At 43.7% G+C, this 21,506-nt stretch overlaps 1 protein-coding gene across 10 annotated transcripts in view; it reads right to left on the bottom strand.

Annotated features, from left to right (window-relative positions):
- Nucleotides 1–373: 373 nt before the first annotated feature.
- tjp1b (tight junction protein 1b) overlaps nt 374–21,506 on the bottom strand; it is a 60,268-nt gene continuing 39,135 nt past the window's right edge. For 4 of the 10 annotated variants that reach the window (XM_084364369.1, XM_084364375.1, XM_084364376.1 and 1 more), the window contains 27 exons: nt 19,707–19,763; nt 19,077–19,201; nt 18,857–18,959; nt 18,322–18,637; nt 17,855–17,961; nt 17,141–17,309; nt 16,910–17,054; nt 14,653–14,786; nt 13,956–14,061; nt 13,276–13,426; nt 12,563–12,671; nt 12,258–12,477; nt 11,847–12,031; nt 10,594–10,689; nt 10,423–10,505; nt 10,117–10,327; nt 9,916–10,016; nt 9,481–9,831; nt 8,919–9,149; nt 7,002–7,859; nt 6,401–6,489; nt 5,897–6,112; nt 5,662–5,798; nt 4,771–5,242; nt 4,362–4,579; nt 3,679–3,822; nt 374–2,141 (listed from right to left, as the gene is read on the bottom strand). In XM_084364369.1, the coding sequence (XP_084220495.1) occupies nt 2,047–2,141; nt 3,679–3,822; nt 4,362–4,579; nt 4,771–5,242; nt 5,662–5,798; nt 5,897–6,112; nt 6,401–6,489; nt 7,002–7,859; nt 8,919–9,149; nt 9,481–9,831; nt 9,916–10,016; nt 10,117–10,327; nt 10,423–10,505; nt 10,594–10,689; nt 11,847–12,031; nt 12,258–12,477; nt 12,563–12,671; nt 13,276–13,426; nt 13,956–14,061; nt 14,653–14,786; nt 16,910–17,054; nt 17,141–17,309; nt 17,855–17,961; nt 18,322–18,637; nt 18,857–18,959; nt 19,077–19,201; nt 19,707–19,763 (5,229 nt within the window). In that variant the 3' untranslated portion in view covers nt 374–2,046. The remainder of the gene's footprint in view (nt 2,142–3,678; nt 3,823–4,361; nt 4,580–4,770; nt 5,243–5,661; nt 5,799–5,896; nt 6,113–6,400; nt 6,490–7,001; nt 7,860–8,918; nt 9,150–9,480; nt 9,832–9,915; nt 10,017–10,116; nt 10,328–10,422; nt 10,506–10,593; nt 10,690–11,846; nt 12,032–12,257; nt 12,478–12,562; nt 12,672–13,275; nt 13,427–13,955; nt 14,062–14,652; nt 14,787–16,909; nt 17,055–17,140; nt 17,310–17,854; nt 17,962–18,321; nt 18,638–18,856; nt 18,960–19,076; nt 19,202–19,706; nt 19,764–21,506) is intronic. The other 6 variants (XM_084364372.1, XM_084364373.1, XM_084364371.1 and 3 more) reach the window with 6 other exon arrangements.

Here is a 21,506-nt window from a genome sequence, read left to right as displayed (position 1 = left end):
AGGAACATATCAGATTAAGGTCAGATTAAGAAAAAAACACCAGGAAGTTAATTTTTAAGGAACATAAAGTGCAGTTGTGGTTAGGAGGCATGCCCTAGACTCTGTTAATCTTTTAACTGAAGACTGTCAGCACTGTATTTACATTAAGGTATGCAGAATAATCCAGCTGACAGCTCAGTTTACTGATTTCACATGTGGGAAGCAGCTGTGAATGTCAGATAACTGAGAATCAAGCATTGCGTACTGACAGTCCAAACGCCAACTTCACAACCCACACAGGAATCCTCTGAGCAGCTTGGCAGAGAAACGGTCTGGGTGTGTCGATATGCAAAACATCTGGAGGTTTACATCAACAGAACACACGCAGCCGAGGAGCAGTTACTTTAAAAATGAATTTATTTATTAATACAGTGGTATACTTAGAAATGTGTCGCAAAGGAAAAATAAAAGTCGAACCGAAGAAAAATCAAAATAAATAAAAAGAATGTCAGCCACACGGGAAAATAAACTAGTGTTGGGTTGAAGCAGTGTTATCATATCAAAAGAAAACAGTACTGATGTGCCATAATAAATTGTCTATTAGTACAAAAATACATTTCAGGGCACACAATACAGCATCCAGTATCACAAATAAAGGAAGGGACCACTCTTCACAGCAGACCCCCTCAAGTACATCTTTTAAAATCATTTAAACCAAGCACTTCTCTAGTTTGTAAATAAGAATAAAAAGTTTTCTGACTGTTAAAAATGCCTTAAGTAGTGTGTGTATATGTTGGTAGAAAAGTCGGACTTATTACTGCTTATGTCAGTTCCAAGGCTCAGGGGTATAACCAGAATACAAACATAACCAATGTAACCGCTTTCTCTTTTTTAAACAAACGTTTTCTCTTTTATACAAAATAACAAAGATGTACAAAAGTTCATTTACAGAGAACCAAGGCCATTTACTAGCAATATGTACAGCCACAATTTAAACATCTTTTCTAGCTTTTTTGTATTTCCTCAGACTTCATATGCATAGCAGTAAAAGAAAGCATACCTTTTCATCAGCCTCAATTATTCTCGTGTGCTAAAATCCAAGTTCACTGTTTATGAGAAAATGCAGAGACAACTTTTTCTTCCGTAGTGATCGCTATAACTGAAGGATCTGATGTTTTTAAAGTTTCACTGAAAAGTTAATATGCAGATAAGGCATCACTGCTTGCAGTGTACGATGGGATTTTCATGTGTTGAACTTAGTAGTAGCAGGCTTCTGGACCTGAGTCATAGCACATGCATAGATCTCTAGACAGCAGGAGTTTGTAAAATCAAGTCAGTATATTTATCTACGGTAAAACATTGCTACAAAATATCAGTTTTAAAGAGAGAGCGCTCCGTCAGAACAAACGGGCGTCTCGTACTAATACTTAACCGTCATTCTTATTCTTATTTTTTCATCTTTATGAAGCCTACGTGTTCCTTCATGAGTCGGACTCAGCATTTCTCAAGTCCTCGGAGATCCTTCATGAGTAAAACGCATGACCACAGAACTCACAAACAAAAGTTTTGCATATACCAACTTTGCTGTTTGTGAGTGTTTTTTTCCTTTTTTTTTTCTCTTTTTTTACAGTACGCAAAAATCCCGTTGCAATATTAAACAAGTTTCCAAAATTCTCCTTTTTCTCGCACTGCTCTGACCTTTTACAAAATTAGCTAAAAATGTCAAAATGAGATTATTCAGTCTGTGGCACTGGTCATGCATTCCAACTTCAGTTCCTTTGTTTAAATAACTTGTTTTAATCTTTATTTTTTGCAAGCCTTGAAAGCACCGAAAAAAAATGAAAGGAAAAAAAACAAGTACAGCCTCGGGGATGCTGGACTCCTCAGACTGTGTGTGTGTGTTATTTTTTTCTTTTTTTAAAATTTTGGGCACAGTAAACAACGTGAGAGTATCGAGTTCATACTTCATGGAGCGTTGTGCGCCCCGCCACGGTGGAGGGAGCACGGCAGGGGCGACTGAGGTCCCCCCGTTTATCACATTCAGTAACAGGCCAGCTGTTGCCCTCTTCAGAAGTGGTCAATGAGCACAGACACACAGTTTGCACCCACCAGGTAGTTTGGGTCTCCAGGGAGAGATTTGTTCTGCCAGGTTTTGGGATCACCTGCAGGAAATGAGAGACATGATGTTAGCTGCTGGAGCTCCTTACTTCCTCTTTAAAATGCAGGAAAAAAAACCAGCTTTCTGTTACAGATGCATCGTAAATAAAAAAAAGTATGACTGATAAAATTAAAATAATAAAACTCCTGCTGCTCACCATGAGTTCAGGATTAGTTAATGCTTAATGGATCATTAATTTAATGGATGTTAACTCACAGCAACTTCATATATAATTTTTTTAAATCAATTAATGTGCCACCAAATTAGTTGGAATTCAGTTACATAGAAAAAGGCATTTCAAACAAAACAATAGTAAGAAAAACATAGTAAGAATCTTTAAACCCTTTAACACAGCCTGTTGCTCCCCCGCACTGTTCTGTATAAAACATATTGGGGGAGCATTTTTATTCTGTCTTCAAGCCGGAGCCACACTAGACGGCGACACATTCATGCCTTCTTTTGCTTGAACTCATAACTGAGTGAAAATAAACGGCAAGGCTTCTATAACACCATGTTGCTGTTCAAACGGCTTGATTGTCATGTCAAACAATAAGAATGAATGCAAAAGGCGTTTAAAGGTGTCATTTGTAAGAAATGGCCAGAATTGAAAGGCACTCCAAAACTATGGGGGGCAGCATAACGGCTTACGACTGAGAAGACACAGCAGGCGGGGACAGGACAGAGGTGCAGCGGCAGAGGTCCAAGACAGAGTCGGGCTTCAGCAGCGGGCGATAACAGCGAGTAGAGCTGGAATAATTTCACACCTTACTCAGTGATTTGAGGATTTATTTCAACCAACCCGGAGCTGATCGTGGAAAGACAAACCAAGACTGTTTCGGTGAGTTTATTTTGTTAATGTCAAGTCTGAATGGAGTGTGTTTTGCGATGGATTAACGAGGCAACTAAGCTCGTCTTAGTTCGGTAAAAGGGAGAAACTTGAATTCAGAAGCTGTACAGTTGTATTTCTCTGTTTAGAAAAGAAAATAGCAATCACCCAGAGGTGGTATTATGAGACAGGATCGGTTGTCGCTAGCTGGTTAGCATGCTAACTTCGGTAGACATCGCTGCAACACAGTGCATAGATATCTGTTGATTTTTCATAAGCTGTGGATGATGTTCATTTTCTGAAAATTCTGGCCATATCTTAAAAATTGCCCCTTTAAGGCTGCAACCAGTGATTATTTTCATTACCGATCAATATGCTTATTATTGTCTCAATTGATTCTTTAGTCTTTAAGGGGTAATTAAATACTGAAAAATGTCATCCCAATTAAAACTGCGTGTTTTGTCCAATCGACAGACAAAACCCCGAAGATAATCGGTTTAAGAAAAACTAAGTAGCAACAAGCCAAGATTTGAATAAACGAGGCTCTGCAGTTCATGTTAAGCATGAAAGTAAGAAAACAACTTAAACAGCACATGCATGAGGAAGAAGTGAGGGGAATATGGAAACAGATGAGATGACTAAAATGATTCAGAAACTCTCCTCCTTAAATCACTAAAGCCCACAGACCCCAAAGGACAGAGAGAGGACAGCGTACCCGACGAGGAGTCGGAGGATTTTAGAGCAAAAGACCAACCATCAGGGGTCATAGACGCACAGTGAGGTAGGCGCAGCTCCACCGGCTTCAGGAACTTGAGTCCATGAGGGCCACACATCACCAGCGGACTTAGCAGCGTTTCTCCTGCACGGACACACAACAAGATTTACATTCCACAATTTCAACTTGCAGGAATTAATCAGCACACAGGATTATCTATTACCCAGGCCTTCATGGTGAATGAGAATTAACTGTTAACTGTCCTGACAGGTTAATTAAATTAGCACAGTCCCCTGGTGCTGAATGTTAATTTAAAAAAATCCTTCAGGGCTTTTTATCCCCTGTTCATACTTCGAATCATAAAGAAGTGTAGCGTAAAAGCGTACTGCTTTGGCTTCATTGTATAGAAATACTAAAGTTAAGTATAAACAGATGTTAGCCACACATGTATACAATCTCTTATATGTAGGCACCAACTTTAAAATCACCCCATTAAAGTGCTGCTGAAACTTTATCCTGAATACACATAAGCAATAAAATCTTGCACTAGCTCTAAAACAAAAAAGTCACAAACTTTGTTTCCTGTGGCTGCTTTTTATCTAGTACATCAGCACTTAAGACTCAGATGTAGTGACTGTTCGTTCCTTGACATATTTAGGATGTAAAGAAACTCAGAGGCCGACCTTTCTCCTTGTCGAGTGGGGGCAGGATGCTGTTGTCCCGGCACACCTTGAAGTAAATCTCCTGCTCCACGCTCTCGGGGATGGCACCCTGGGGGATGATGATGCTGACGCCTGTCTCGATGGAGCTCAGGACCCCTCCGTTACAGTTGAAGATGCCCCGGGCGGTGGCAACCACCGTGTGCCCTTCGTCCTCGTCGTCATCGTCCAGCGTGCTGGGGCTGAGGGACGGAGGCACAAGAGTCAGTACCATCAGTCATAGCAGTGTTGGCAGAGAAAAATGCACAGCAGAGGACACGAGAACAAACCCCCTGTGAACAAACAAAGTCTCTTTCTGTCTTTCAGTTGCTCAGTAATTACCCTCACAGAACTCACTGCTGCCGCTGGCTGTGAAAAATGATGAGTGTCGTACCTAACAGGGATGGCCTTGGGGATGGTGTTGATGTTATTGTGCTGGTATTTGGGCCTGTTGTCCATAGTGCGTGTGAAGGTGTCCAGGCCACTGTCGTGATCCAGGGGCTGCGGCGACAGCTGAGGCTTCCCGCCGCTGTTGCTCACCACACCGGGCTTACTGAGGAGGTCTGTCTTTACCTGTGTGTCGTTGGGCAGCAGGTTGTGGTTGAACTTGGGGCTCTCAAACTTGCGCTCAAAGGGCCGCGCTGAGCTGGTGTACGGCTTGGGGACGTAGCGGTTGTAACTAGTTGGAGCAGGAGCGGCCATCGTTTTCGTGGGTGCTGCATCAGTGCCGTTAACAGGGGATTTATCGGGGAGGCCCCTCGGGGGCAGGTAGCCACCTGGCGCGGGTTCATCCCTGCTGGATGGCCTGAGAGCTGCCAGCTCAGGTTTAGGATTGGGTGAGCTCAACGGCTCAGGTATGGAGTTAGCTGGAAACACATGAAGGAGGATCACTTAGATACAGACTAAATGCAGTCTTTGTCAACTAATACATCCTAACTCTGCATAGTTTGGATAAACTTTATTTATAGTTAGCCACATAACACGGTATTGCTAGATTAACAACATTGTATAAATTGGAGCTGTAACTAACAACGATTTGAACTTTTCACTGACAATTACTAATGTGACAATAAACTGAGTATCTTTGGGTTTTGATGCTCGGACATACAAGGTGCCAGCTTGGGTTTAAGGAAAATGTGTTTCACTGTTTTCTGATATTTTAAAGGCCAAAAGATGAAGTGAAAAGCTAACTGGAAGATTGATCAAAGATACAAAAATACTCCTTAGTTGCAGCCCTAAAGTGACACATCATTGCAGCTCTATATTGGAGAGTCAGAGAGCTTACCGTCATTGGGGCTGAGCTTGGGCAGTGTGTTGGGTGGGATGGCGGATGCGGGGGGCCCGTACTGTGAGGAGGGGCTGATCTGGGGCAGAGGTTCATATCTTTTCTCCACCGGGCTCACCTTCTCTACAGACTCAACTCTACAGTAGGAAGACACAAACAATACAGTTGTTAATGACTGTTATGACTGCAGCTATTGAGACATCAGTCACTTCTGGCATGAGGTGCGTGGTTTTACCTGTTGTATGGGTAAGACAACTGAGCTGGTTTGGGCAGGTCATGGAAGCGGTTGATGCCAGGACTGGGTTGGCCCATGGCCTTGCTGTCGAAGCTACGGCGGTCAAAGTAGGACAACTGCTTCCTGTAGTACTCCTCGTCCTCATCTGGGTCATAGTGGTTGGAACGCACTACATCATCCAGGGGTTTAGGGTGGGGTTTCTGTGGCTCAGGAGCCCTGCAGAGAAAGGATAAGGAAACAAGTGAAACCGCTGCAGACACTTAAACAGAAGGATTGGTCTTAAATCAGCTAAACAACATTTTAATGGAAGACATCTTTTAAGTCATGACTGAATGAGGAGAAGTTAGTTAAGTATGTTTGAGCTCAATATCCTGGACAACTTGTGCCCACTAGGTGGAGCTCAAACAACAATAAATGACTTCCAAGACGCCTTTGCAAGGATCTCCGTGTCGTCCTTCACCCAGCCACTCTGCAGCCTGGGCTGCTGTTATGAGAACTACATACCTATAGGACTTCTCCTGCTCCAGGTTGCTGAGGGAATTGGCTTTGAGGACTGGGCCAGGTGCACTCACAGGTTTAGGAACATCTGCCGGCTGAAAAGCAAAGAAAGGACGTCTCTTTAGAGCTTCTTGCATCTGATCCAGATTTAACACAAATGGACTGACTGCACATTGATATCTGGTACTGTGCCTGAGATCTCACAGCTCAGGTGATTATAAAACAGACCATCATTTCATTTAACAAGCTTCTAGTTTCAAGTCTTGCATGTTCTGCAGTTTGGGAAGAAAAAAATTAGCCTCCTTGAAGCTTTATTAGTAATCTTGTGTCGCTTTTAAATAATTATATATCCAAGTACTAACTGTTAAACCTCTTTAATAGCTTACAAACGCTAGCTGACACTTAGTCTTACATTACCTACCTTGTACCAGGCACTATTAACAGAAATGCCTTAATTAATAATTGTTTTTTATTATTATTTAATAATATTATTTATCATTTATTTATTATTATTTATTATTATTATTTATTTTCTTGTGTACTTCTTTGAGTTTGAGGTGTTCACATTAATTAATCTACAGCTGCAAAACCTCTGTGATAAACTCACCCTAAGTGCTGTCGACTCTCCTTCTTTAGCCCTGTCCATAGAAACAGACCGTTTATTCTCAAACATCTTGACTCTGTTGAGCACTGACTGCGGTTTCATGGCCGGGTCCTCATCCATGTCTTCCCGGGGCGGCGGAGGGAGGGGTTTGGAGCCCGGAGAGATCCCTGGCTCGCCTGGGGAGGGCAGGGTCTCTGGTTTAGGAGGGTGGATTTGGGGTTCAGAGTTCATCATAGGCTCATGCATCCCTGGCTTGTAGCCCCGGTTTGGAGGGCCAGGAACGTAGGTGGGCCTCAGACCAGAGTCACCGTAATACTGCTTTGGGGGTTCTGGCGATCGAGGTGAGTTGATGGGGAAGCCATGAGGTTCTGCCTCGTAAGGAGAGCGGGCGTCATAGCCAGTTGGGGGCGGGGGAGGAGGTTCATCATAACGAATGGGCCCAGGTTTACTGTGGCGTGGTCGGCCATCGTAGCCTACTGGTGGGGCCTCATCATAGCGTGGCTGAGGGGGGCTGTAGTCCCTTCCTGGTCCGTCTTCGTAGGGGGACCGGGGGCTGTAGCCCATGGGTTGCTGGTGGCCCGGCTGGTACCCTGCGGGCTGAGAGGACGAGGTCTGCTGGTCGTAGGGGGGCCACTGTTCGTTGTAATGAGGCACACGGTTGTCGTAGTGCAGGTGAGAGTCAGCGTTGTGAGGCTTTGGTTCTGTGTAGCCGCCTCCATCGTAACCGTAAGGCGGGTGGTCGTATTCGCGGTATGGCTGTTTGTCCTGGTACGGCGGCTGGTGACTGTAGCTCAAAGACTGCTTCAGGCCATGGTTGATTCGCACAGGGTCCTCCATGTTGTACAGATCTTTCTTGTACATCTGTGGAGAAACAACACTAGATGAATACATCCATCACGTCGTCATCATTGAGATTTTTTTAAACAACCACCATCAGAAAGCAGTCGGGGAAATATGCTTTCCCACCACCAGATTAAGAATAACTTCAAGAATGAATTCAATAATGGCAAATAAACTGAAACCTTGGAGAAATGGATAACATTAGAAAATAAATCCTTCTACCAATTAATTTAACGAACATCAATTAAAAGTGCAACTATACAAGCAAACCTTTCTCAATTGTTCATAAACAGTTCTGAATGCCTGTTTGACAAGATGCCTTTCAAGAATGATAAGAATCCATATGAGCACAACTAGGTTTTACACATTAACACATTTTAGAAATAGTGAACTTACAAGTAATTTGCACATTTCTGAAAGGCCTCATTTCAAACATATGATGTGTAGCCTGAAGACAGCAAATCTAATTACAGGAATTCCTATGGAAGAAGGTTGATTTGTTGGCATCTACTCAGGACAAAAGTACTAAACAGAAGACACAATGCAGTGTGCTGATGGAAGTTTGTTTTTCCGTAGGGACAATTGCTTGATGAAAATCATTACCAAGAGAGTACTGTCTGCAGGTTAGCTCTCATCATGCAACCAACATTCAGTCTGCATCTAATGCAACGTCAAACTACTAGCACTACAACAGACGACACATCTACCACTATGATGCCACTGTAAGTGCTACTACTGTTCATCTACAGAAGAGAGTTAAAGCTGAAAGGAACCCAAAAACATTAGGAGCCATGCAAAGGAAGTAAGAGGCAACAGTTAGGGCTGGTTGTGGATGTCTTCACCCTGGTCAAAGACTCAGATGTACCAGTCCTTCTGGTCTCCCAGCCCACTGTGGTGCATGTGGACTAGTCTGTCGCACATTTCTCTGGGAGCCAGAGGCACACAGTGGGCTCAGTGAGTCACACAGTGTGGGCAAGTCATGCAGAGAGCGAGTGGAAAGCATGTGCGAGAAGACAGGCAGTTAAAACAGCAGGCTGGGGGCCCAGGCCCGGTCCGAGTGGCTGGTGAAACAGCGGGTACCTTTGGTTCTGGACCGGGCGGTCCAGACGGGTGGGGTTCGTGTGATGGTGGTGGGGTCTGAATAAGCTCAGGGGCAGGGCTGGGGCTGCTAAGTGAGTCAGCCTGAGGAGCTGCGGCTGCAGCAGGCGGCTCCTCTAGGTGCATACCCTCTAGCTGTACAGGCTGCTCAACAGCAGGGGGCGCTACCACCGTCGGAGGCAACGAGGGCATGGGCAGAGCAGCCTCATCTTGCTGTGAAGTATTGTTAAGAGACATTTATAACACAGCCTGCCACAAAGTACAGCTCACCCCAACACCAGCATCTTCTTCCTTACACTGAATCACTTTTACACCAGCCAGAGAATGCACTTGCAAAACTGTGGTTAGAATAGATAACATACCAGTAGCTTCTAAAACATGTTTATCATTTAACAAAGGACATTTAATCTTAACAAAGGTCAGGACAACACTGAACACAAAGGAGCTGCGCCCACGCTCTGCAGTTATATACTTTTAGCCATACATCATCTCTGATGGGCGCAGCCTGCGGGGGCCTGCCTGCAAAGATGGATATGAACTTTACCTGTTGCGGAGCAGCCATCTTGAACCCAGCGGGGTCTATGCGACTGGCTGGTTCGGGCTGCACAGGGTGCTGGTATCCAGGGTAACCAGGAGTGTCCTGGATTACAGGTGGGTCTTCTCGCACAGGCTCGGAGGAGCGGGTGATGGCGGGCTCCGTGGGCAGACCCACCTCATCGTTCAAAGTCTCGTCCAGTTCCTGGTCTGTGTACGCTCCACCCTCCGTGTCGGTGTCCTCATAGTCAGAGGTGTGGCGGCTGTCCGTGCTATACATGGAGTATTCACTACCTGGCGCCGACAGGTAGGACAGACGGTCATCGTGGATATCCAAGTCGTCCTCTGTGGTGCCATCCGCCTGAGCAAAGCAGAGAAGTTATCAGCTCGCTTGTAGCTCAGTTCAGTGAAATGGAAGGAAAACGCTATCAGGCCTTTCTCTCACCTTGCCCTCTGACACCCACACCAGCTGGTTCTGCTGTTGCTGGATTGTTTCTTTCAGAGCGCCGTACCAGCCGTCGTTCATGTTGTTCAGGTTAATGGTGGCTAAGAGAGAATAATTCACTTCATCATGAATAAAAATGTAAAAAAGACAACATACATTTTAAATCGAAATCGACTGTGTTTTAACACTCTGGCCACTCACTTGTGAACAGGTGGTGATTATTCTTCCTCAGTTTGATGGCTCTCTCATAGAGCTTCCTGGCGCTCTTCCTGGACTCTGGACACAGTCTTGTCCTCATGTTCTTCACACCCTGCTTATTATCGGGATTTAGGAAGACTACAATCGGGTACCACTGAGCATAGTTCAGCCTGTCCACAGCATTCGGGGTGATGTCAAGCACAGCATGTTTGTCCTTCAAGAGATAAAGGCAGGAAAGAGGAGGGACTAAAAATATATCCGTGACGACGAAAATCTACAAACATACATCTTTAAAGTAGGCATACTCACTCTGTCAATGATCTGCTTGATGGTGTGAAGACGAATGATTCCTGAACTACGCTGGTCTGTTCCTGCATCTCTCGGTTCACTCTCTGGAAGAGGGATTTATGTAGAAAACAGGTTTACCGCCAGTGCATTTTATCTTCAGTAATGTGTGCAATATAATGCATACAAACATACTTGCGAGCTCGAACAGATCTGGCTCTTCTCTGGCGAGTTTTTCTCGGGCAACATCAGCGATGGGCCCAAATATCACCACAGGTCGCAGGAAACCAGCTGCACAAAAAATTTAAATATTAACAGACTCAGAATGCAGCTTAGCTATTGGTTTGTAAGCAAGCAGACACCGGGTACATCCTTAGTCTCTTATTTGATATTTCCTTGTTTGAAATTGGAGAAGAAGCCATGAGCAAGGATACCCGAGAGCAGCCTTTCCGGAAGACTTTCAGCTGAACATCACGACGGACAAATACTCGGCCCCTGCATTTGGCCAAACGCAAATGGGATAGTGGTTGTGGCTTCACATGACGCTTCAGAGAAAAAGGACGTCTCATTTATCTCGAAACGCATTTACTTGTCGTTTTCTTGGGCTCTTTTCATTCCTCTATTTTGTGCCTTCTCATCTCCTCTCTCTCCTCCTGCCTTTGACCTGGAAATCAATCTCAGCGCACCATGGTGAAGGATGTCTCAATTCCTAAAATGTATCTCAAGGAGAGGGGAGACTATAAGCAAGGATGCACAGGTGTATCCTTTGCAGAAGTCTTTTTCGGCAACCATGACATAAAAGAGGTTTAGGATACAGCTGGAAAATATAAACCATGGTGGAAGCAGGGCTCTATAAATGCACTTTTTATATTTCATATTTATATTTTTATATTTAGGAGGTGAATGAGATGATCAAATGCATGATCAAACTTTTTGCCCTTCACCGTTTATGTGGTGCTTCGTAAGAAGCTGTTCTAACCACATGCCTTGATGACATTTCACTTTGATATTATTTATATCACTTTATGCCCCATTGTGAACTGAATCAAAAGTAAATACATAAGCTGACATGACACTGTTATGCCCATCTGACAGAGATAATAAAATACAGCAGTAGACAACGACAAAACAATGGACAGATAATGCAGCTGTGCCACATCAAATACAGTTATGAAACACGGATGTCTCATTTTGTTAATTGCCTGTTGCCTCGATTACTCTCTCCTTGTGTCTCTTTGCTTGCATTTCATGTGGGAGGGACTAAGATGTGAGGAGAAGAGGCAAATAAAGTAGTTGAGGATGTACAAACTGAGATATTAGGAGAGGGGCTTGTGTCTCTCCATGCATCCTCAGTGGGAGGGGCTAAGACGCGAGGAAAAGACGCAAGTAAGGGAAATGTGGATGTAATTTTGAGAGACTTGGGATGCATCCATGGTTAAACTCCTCACCCTCTCTCAGTACAACTCTTTCATAAGCTGGGAACTTTGTCTGAACAGGCTGGGAAGAGAGGTCCTCTCTGCTCTTCCTCAGGTTCCTCTTTGAGCTGCGAAGACCACGAAACCTCCAGAAGTCAGCCCTGTCGCCCCCTGCCGTTTTGGGAAGAGTGTATTGCACGCTGGAGAGCTGCTCCGCTCTGTTGACAAATGGCAGAAAGACAGAGACAGTTCTTAATGTAACACTAGCTAATGGATGTGTCATAAACTTGGCACGGCAAACCTCAACACTGCCAATACCAGAGGCCATTACATGGCAGTGATAATCATAACAAATGACTGACTACTGTTGTGACAAACATTTATCCTGCATGCCACTCGTTGAGATAACCGACACACGCTGCATGTCTGTTAGGGAGCTGTCACCTGTTTTTGTTGGGAATGATGCCCCTCTCCACCTCTTGGTGGTTCTTGCCGATGCGAATCGCTAACCATGAGCCCAGCTTGCCGTTGTAGAGGGTGTCCACCACACGGAACACCTCACCCTTGTTAAAGCTCAACCCATATGGAGATTCCTTCTCATACTCAAAGTGTGTCCGGATATAGAAGGAGTCACCGACGTCCGACTCCACGATCCGCCGATACACTGACCGGGAGAGAGCAGTGAGTCAGCGGCACCGCACCAATTCGACCATAAGAAATTGTCTCATCTCCTTACTCACTTCACTTACCATCTTTCTTCTTCTGAGCCAGAATTGTGACCTCTTCCCCCTTAGGAAGATCCAGCAGGAACAGCACCGCCTCCTCTCGGATTATGTTTGCGAAATCTACATTATTTACCTGGAATTTGGGAACACAGAGGTTATGGTTTTATGCTTTCCTCAGAACAACTTCACTGTTGTTTGGGTCTTTTAGGTTTACGGCAAGGAGTCAGCTTTATTGTTCACAGAGTGTGCAACAAAGTGTAAATCTTTACTGAGATAAAGGTTTACATTGCTCTTCCTGTTCTCAGTATTGTCTGGGTAACTGCAGGTTTTACTGCATTGCAAGAACTCAAGCCATTCCTCATTATTCTCCGAGAAAGGAGGAGGAGGTACAAATGGTGAGATATATGGCTTTGAGGAAATGGGACAAACACTGTGAGAGGAAACAGTTTTTTTTTGTGTGTGTGCTCCCTCTGGGCCATTGCTAAGAGACCAGCCTGGAGGTACAGGAATTTTGGACCAGTATGTGCATGACTAAAAAAGGGGAAAGCTTGAGGATGCATACCCCATAAAACATGGCTGTTTACTGATGCTATCATGTACCCATTGTTAAAACAAGGAGAGGAAGAAAAACAATCATTTGTGACGTAGAATAACAAGTTTTCGACTGAAAAACAGCCTCTAGATTTCAGCTGTCAGGTTATTATAACACTTGCCGTGATAAAAATAAAGTATCTCACCCTGAGAATTTGGTCGCCCTCCTCCAGGCCCTCCTTAGCAGCCGGGCTATCCTCCAGGACTCCTGCTACAAAGATGCCGACGTCATTCCCCCCAGCCAGTCGCAGACCCACGCTCTCCCCCTTCCTGAACTTTACCAACTTCATGCTTGGCCTGAGGAGGGGGAATAAAAACGATAGTCAGGCTGGTTTTTCTTTGACGTGACACCATTTGATGGCATTTCCCAATGCAAACTTCACTTAATGAATAGTTGAGTGAGTCTTGGATGTCAGCCAGGTTTCTGTTGAGATTGTCTGCGCTTTAGTGAGCTTGCAAAAGCAAAGTTGTAAAATTACAGAACCTCTGAGTACAATATTTTTCCTATAGTCAAAAAAATAACCACATTAACCCGTTTGTCTGATGCACAAACACGCTGCTGATTCAACTTGCCAGCAAACAAGTACATGCCAAGAAACACTTATTTCCGAACATTGAGATCTACGCTTTGTGGCAGCCAAAATGCCCTGATTTGTATAAATAACTGAAAGCAGGGTCTGTACTGGAGCATTTTTAAAAACGTGTCAACCGCTGTTCCAAGATTTGCTGCTGTACTGTGAACTACAGGTTATAATTCCACATCGTAGTCTTAGCTTCTGTATATTTTAATTAGACATTAATATTTGATGTATTATCCTAATATTACCGAAGGATGCTGTCGTCATGGGCAGCACTTGGCACAGGGGCATCAGAGGGACTGACAGGCAGGTCTACGTCTGGCTGTCCAGGCTGAGCATACACCGGCTTGGGCTCTGGACAAACACACAAACATACATTATTAATGTAGACAGATGGTGAACACGTAAAACTGCACTGAACATTTAAAAACGAATAACTCAAACACAGTCTCAGCTTAACAATACTAATGATACACATGTTAAACTAAGAAAAAGTAAAACAACTGTTCAACACCATACACAGGCAGCATATTATCACACAGACGTTTGCGCATACACACTCGAGGCACACAGTGTCCTGAGCATGGAGGTCGAACAGAAAGGCAGCAGAGTGCTGCAGGCTGGGGAGGAACGTCAGACTAGATCAACTCATACGGTTTATTTTCACTTGGCTCCGGGCAAACTCAGCCAGGCTCAGCAGGCGTCTAGATCTAACTTTTTTTGGTAGCTGTGCTTTTAAAAAGGGCAAAAATGACTGGTTCAAACAAGATTTAATATCATGAAGTCATTTTCCTGCTCATGATGGACAGAAAAAAAAAGGCTAACATGTATTTGCTCACAGGTATGGATACATAACACAAAGTATGGGTACTGACATGACCATGTGTACCTTCCATCTTACAAATTCTCACACGTACACACAATGATCTGGTTTATATCACTGACCTGGGAGCGGTGGGAGCTGTTTATCCTCTCTAGCAATAGCCGACTCCTTCGGTTTGGGCAGAGGAACCTCCTCCGCTAGCTTGGCTGGTGTTGAAGCCGGCTTCGACATCCGTTCATCATCACGACTTCTGTGACTGCAGACAAAAATACACGTTCTTGTGTGATTTATCTTTAGAGGGGGAACACAAGTTTATAAATAGTGTATTATGGAGATGTAGAGCTTGGGGGCAGGCGGAGACCTTTAAGGCATCATCATTTTGACTACACGCAACAATACCAAGTGGATACAGACTGGCTAAGAAAACAGGTGAAAAGATGTGCTCGAGTCTGAGGCAGCATCTTAGTCCTGAAGGTCACCACTTTGTCTTTCCACGCTTTTGTGATCTATTTTTAGAGCAGCTTATCTAAGGTGTCAGAGTGGATTCTGTCCTCCAGGTGAATTTCACTGTGTGGCTCTGGCTTCAGACCAGCAAAGCTTTGACTTCGATGCCAGTTTTAAAACAGTAAGGCTGTGTAAACTGATACACCGTGACCCTGACCAATTATGAGTCAGATAATTGTGAATGATGACAGAGTTTCCATGTTTTGATAAATGCTGACGTTCTCAATATGTTTCAGATGAGAAATCAGAAGAGAACAGGAGTAAGCAAAGCAGGCTGTCCAGTGGTACAGCCTTATGGCTCTGACTCAAACCTCCTGGTCACATGCCTGCTCACTGGCACAATTTTACTGGAAAAACACTGCTTTATTCACAAGCTGAGTGCCCAAGTAACCATGAAGGACCCTGTTTGAACTGGCTGCAGAGGAAAAAAACTTCTTTTTGAAGCCATCCTGGAGGAGGCCCTCTTTTTAACTGCCAACTTCCTGATCTGAGAGAAAAGGTCGCAGGTCACAGACCAGGTTCAAATAAACCATCACATCCTATCTTAGCCGCTCCTTCCTGTTCATTAAAATACTTTGATAAATGACGTAATCCAGTATCCTAAATGTGTCAGAAGTAAATTATTACAGTTAATTATATTTATAGTTTGTTTTTGGTAGCTTAACAAAGAAAGGATCGTATTGCCCACAGATCTATTCAACAGAGATAAAAGAGAAAAATCAAGCCAGACATCCACAGATATAAAGAGAGAAAGCTCAGCCACATGTAAAAGGACAGACAGCTGACGCTGATAGTTGGTGACGGCCTTTTGTTCCTTCATTGTTGGAGCCATATTGTCCTTGTGCCAAACATGCAGTTTGCCCACCAAAACATTCAGAGACTCGGGGATCCTGTGACACTTTCACAGGACTCTGTCATCTCAAGTCGAAACAAGATGCGTCACTGAATAATTGATGTCGTGTAACGTCACTTCAGCAATTTTCCACTAGATGATAATTTGCTTTTTCACAAAACAATAATTTCTCTACAGCAAAAAGGATTGAGTTTAGCGTTGTTTGTCAAAGTCCTAAAACCTAAAACTACACCTACTTGTCTGTTAATCTAAATTAAATCTATTCAAGATGTACTACCACTACTATTAGTAACTATTCTCACTGGGTAACGGTGCCAAACTTACGGTATTCTCCAGCTGTTGAAGTATAAAGGGAATAAAAAATGCAGAAACATCTCATTAAAAATGATACCCAGAAGCATTGTTGCTTTTTGAAATTGCAGTTTTCCTGTGTTTGACAAATGGCATCATGTTTTAATACTTTTCTAGTTGCCACATTGTGTAACTGCATTTTTTTTTTTTTTAACTAACACTGAAATGAAAGGCTTCAAAATGGCAGAGAACACACAATAATCAAGTGTGAGTACTGACCTTATGCCCTGAGCAGAGCAGAGTTCTGACCTAGCTATCAACCCTTATTTTGACCAAGACTGACTCTTTTCTCGGGTCAATAAGCAGAGTGAAAGGGGAACAACTCTGGTGCTCTATTGAGTTTAATGAAGAATTAATGAGGTACTTTCAAACAAGATTACAGTCAAAGAAGTGCTGAATGGGCTGATGGCTGTTATCAACCCCCCCAAAAAATCGAAAGTCCTTCACAACTAAAAACAACAGAAGAAGAAAAACAAGCCTGTCTTAATAAACTGTGAGAAGCAGAAGAGAGAGATTATGACAACAGCAGTTATAGAACAGCTGTTTTAATACTAATAAAGGGTCTAGAAAGTCTAGAAAAAAACCTGATTTAATCTACATGAAAATGACACCGATATAATTGATGATGGCTAAAAGCCTAAAATATAAATTTATGGACGGATGATCTTTACCTGCCATTGCTGATTTGTGGGGGCGAGTGTCTGGAGTGGTCTGAGGGTTCAGATCGTCTGTCTGGCGAGCGTGAGCGGCTGCTACGATGTCTGTCATGCGATCGATTGGACTGATCGGATGCCAGCGAATGGATATCTGAAATGTCTGAACAAACAAGAGCCACGGTTGAAATAAAACACTGACAAGTCTGGTTTGTTTCCGCTGAATCCAACCCTCAACATAACTCTCACCGTCTCTGTCGGAGGCGTTGGCTGAAGGAATGCTGTCATCGAGGTCAGGGATGTTCAGCAGGGTCGCTCTGTCGTCCCTCTGAACAACCATTTTTAGCTTGCCCTTTGACCTTTCTATCAGCTTCTTGGCATCTATCAAGGAGAGGTTCTCTGTCACTGTGCCGTTGATCTGAGACGATCAGAAAAAGAAGCTATTAGCCATGACGTGACAAATAACAAACAGCCAGAAGAATTTCAATTAAAATTAAAAAAAAAATGTCTTTGCTTCTCATTTTAAAGCAAGAGGTTATATGACAAGGTTAGGCTACAAACTGTCTCAAAGGCCAAGCTTATGTGCAAATAAACTGCAACACTGATAATGTTTTCTAGGCTGAAATACATTTGTAAAGGCCTGAACAAGGAATAACTACCTATGTAAGTGTTGATTACCCTTTCATTTCTTAAGTACTGGCAGAGAAAGTAACATGACGTGTGAAAAGGTTGGATGAGAGAAACACTTGATTGAGAAGACTGCACTTCAAAATGTGAAAGGAGGCCTGTGCCCTTGATGCAACAGTACATAGTAGAAAATGTAGAACAGTTGAAAATAACAGATGGTCTAGACATCAGTGCAGTGAGTACTACTAAATCTCCATCAATTCAAAAATGGACTAAAGAATAAATGTCAAATGTCCACAAGACTTCTCGTCTCCCGCCCACAACCATCTCCCTCACCTTCAGTACAACATCCCCTTCCTGGATGTTGCCGTCCCTGGCTGCCAGGCTCTCAGGGGAAATGTCCTTGACAAAGATGTGGCTGGCCAGGCGCAGGCCATATTCTGCTTACAAAGTGAACGACAGCAACAAAGATGATGTTAGCACAGAGTTCACGTGACCGCACCACACTGACCGCACTCTGCCGTCAAGCTGCTGCTCCCGCTGGGATTAACTGGACTGATTAAAGAAGATTAATTGCTCTTTTACTTAGATTTACTTGAGTTAACTTGGATTTTGCTGTGGCTGGCAAGTTTTGTTTATCCTGGCAGGTGACCAATGCTGATTTGGAGCTCTTATTCTCTCCCAATAGTCTGGCTGTCTGGTAATAGCTGGGTAAATAGAATGGCGGGTGATTTCCTGGATTAACGCAGAACACTTTCTTTTATCTGCCCTCCATTTTGTATCCCCGACTTTGTGAGCCTCACCTTCATTTTTACGGGATTTGACGAGTGTGACCTTGGCAGGACGCGGGGGCAGGTTGTGTGAGCGGCGGTCAGAGCGTGGGGAGAGACTCCTCTCCCGCGAGCCGCTGCGTTCACGCTCCCTGTCCCTTCGCCCACTGCTCCGGCCGCTGCGCCTGCCCATGGCCCCGCCCACACCGCTGTAAGCGCCGCTGCGTCCACTCCGCGTTTCGTATATCTCCTCATCATAGCTGTCCTCCTCCTCGTCATGCTCTGACATAGTTTCCCTCTCGCCGAGGCGGCCCATGGGTACGTGCACCTTCCTCTTTCGCCTGATTGTCTGACCAAAGCAAATAAGATATGAGATAAACCAGAAAACCGATCGGTTACAGTAAGGTGAATCAATCACTCCATTGATCATGTACAATTCTCCTATTAAACTGTGTAATAGCTAAGAAATGTCTAAATGACATACATGATTATATGAACTAGGCAACACATTGGAGTTCCTCACTTTAGTTTTATGCAAAATAATTCATAATGGGATGTTTACACTCACAATTTTGGCAATTTTTCCACTTTTACGAAGCTGCTGGACTGCGTACGCGTGCTCCACATTGTCCATGGAGACAGCATTGACCATAACGACTCTGTCATTTTCCCTAGAAAGGGGAGACAGAGATAATAGACATGCTGGAGTCTTTCTGTGGCAGGCGGGGTAATTTAATACCAATAACTACCAAAATAGCTGGCTTGCCAATAATGAAACAAAATCTTACTGCAGTAGGCCTTCAGCTGGGCCTCCTTTCAGCACATCCGAGATGACGATGGAGGTCTCGCCGCTCTGAAAATGAGGGTTATCCCGACCTCCTGATATGGCTATCCCGAAGCCAAACCCTGGTGCCTGCACACAGAGGAACAGAGATTAGGATGTTGATTTGGCCGAATGTGTGGACAAAAATACTGCACTTTTACAGCAGTGCAAAACTGCTTCTGCGCTCAACAAACTATAAAATAAAAAATATTTTATATTTTATATATATTTTTAGTATTTTTCACTGAGCAAGAACAGACTAATAACTGTAGCAAGTTAGCTTCTTCTGTGTGGTTTCCATGCAAACACATGCACCAGATGCAGGTTTTTATGTCTCCACAGCCAAAAAAACGTGGGAGAAAATCATGCAGAACAAAAGCTCTGTGATATCTCCTGTTTTGTGTGTTTCACCTACAAGTGCATACACACTCCCTGCATGATGAGATCCTGAAAATGGGAGGGAAGAAAAACGCAGGGATGGGGGATGGAAGCAAGGGATAGCAAAACAAGCAGGGCAGAGAGAGATAGTGGGACGAGGCGAGATTCAACATAGACAGATGTAAAGAGCATTAGAGACAGGATAACAGATACCTACCCTGTGTAGTGTTACTGTGTGCTGCTCCCAAATGACAGTCTCCTCCATTGCTGCGCTCTGGAAAACAGAGATACAGTGTGATTAATACCAACAGAGATCAGATCCAAAGAGGCATAATGAGGCAACAAGACATACTGTTGGCCTGATAGTCTTGTGACAAAAAGGGACACACAGACCCAGTCAAGAGAACAGTCATGTGTGCTACCAAAATTTCCCTGGGAAAACACCAAATGCCCTCTTATATCTTCACCACAGCTGGCAAATTTAACAGATTCAAGGCCCCGCAAGTACTTCTGCTATCAAGAAAATTACAGCCCATGCAAACACAATTATTTCAATTGATAAAAGATGAAAGCATTGTAATGTGATGTTTCCTTCTGAAATAGATGGACACGCCAGCAAATTTAACCTTTATCCAAGCCTGCAGGATGCTCCATCATCATTTCAAGAGAATAGTGACTACATTTAAAGGTCCCATATTGTAGAAATTGAGATTTAAACATCTTTTTTGATTATAAAGCAGGTCTATGTGCTACATAAATACTGTTAAAGAATCAAACCGCTCAATCAATGGAGAAATGCTCACAGTCTGTATTCAGAAACTGTGCCTTTAAACGAGCCGGCGGGACTGCCGTAAGGTGATGATTTCACAACTATACAGTCACCACCCTCAGTCATGCCGCCAGCACAGCTGTGGCTGCAAAAACACCCGCAGAGCTGATGCAAAAACATGGTAGACCATGCCTGCTCAGGCCTGTGAGAGCTGACCAATCAGAGCAGACTCTCCTTTTTGAAAATAATGTGTTTTTAAGACATTGAAGAAAATGTTATAGTAGACATCCAAAATACAAGTATGAGCCTGAAAATGAGCATAATGTGGGAGATTTATATAACAAAAGCCACCTGGGGGTTTTGGTGATATTCACCATTATCTCAATTCATGATTATCCAGATAATGAAACTTACCCCGATCGACTTATTGGGGGTGTGTTTTATTTTGATCCACGATAAAATCTTTTATTGTCCCATCCCTAGTCACAGTGTTTCTGCACTCTTCACAGGCAAAATTTAATAAGGATACAAACTGTCACAGCCACTGTACACATACCCAGTAGGTTATTAGGTTTATTTTAAATTGTACACTGTTGCCTGTTCACAGTGATACAGATAGCACTGTGTTGTGCTCGCTTTTATTGGCAGCACACTCACACATTGCCAAACACACAATCAACATCCTTTGTGGCAGGTCCACAGTATGAGGTCTCATGTTTACAGTGCACTGAATACAATGATAAAAACCCTGCTAGATACAATGAGGCCACAGTGACTAAGTCTTTGACGTTAAAGCACACTCTCCGTCACATTAACAAACAGAGGATAAGATGAAGGTCGACTCCTTGAGCTGTTAGGTCAGCACTGTCCTCTGCGTCCCACCGCTCACTTCTTATCTTATCTCCTCTTCTATATCGTTTCACCTCAACCACAATCTCACGACACATTAGACATTCAATGACTGCATATAAAATACTATCAGGTCAATTCCTTTGGGGGAAATTACAACCCACATTCACAGCACCTAATGCAATAACCCCCCATTTGTCATGTAAATTGAGCCCACGTCTGTGACCTTTAATAGGTGAGACTATCACACATTTCCTTCCTGCTTTGCTGGTAATTTCTTTGACACCTCAAACACTTAGAGTGGGGCCGCCTGGGCAGAGAACTCATTGGGAAGAGTGATCTCATGTTGCGGCACATTAAAGCGTGATGACAGATGAGTGAAGTCGCATCCGTTTCAGA

This window comes from Pagrus pagrus (genome assembly GCF_965226575.1).
Source record: "Pagrus pagrus genome assembly, chromosome: 10".
Lineage (NCBI taxonomy): Eukaryota > Metazoa > Chordata > Actinopteri > Spariformes > Sparidae > Pagrus > Pagrus pagrus.
Note: the sequence above shows the minus strand (reverse complement) of the source record. Positions and strands in the feature narration are given on the sequence as shown.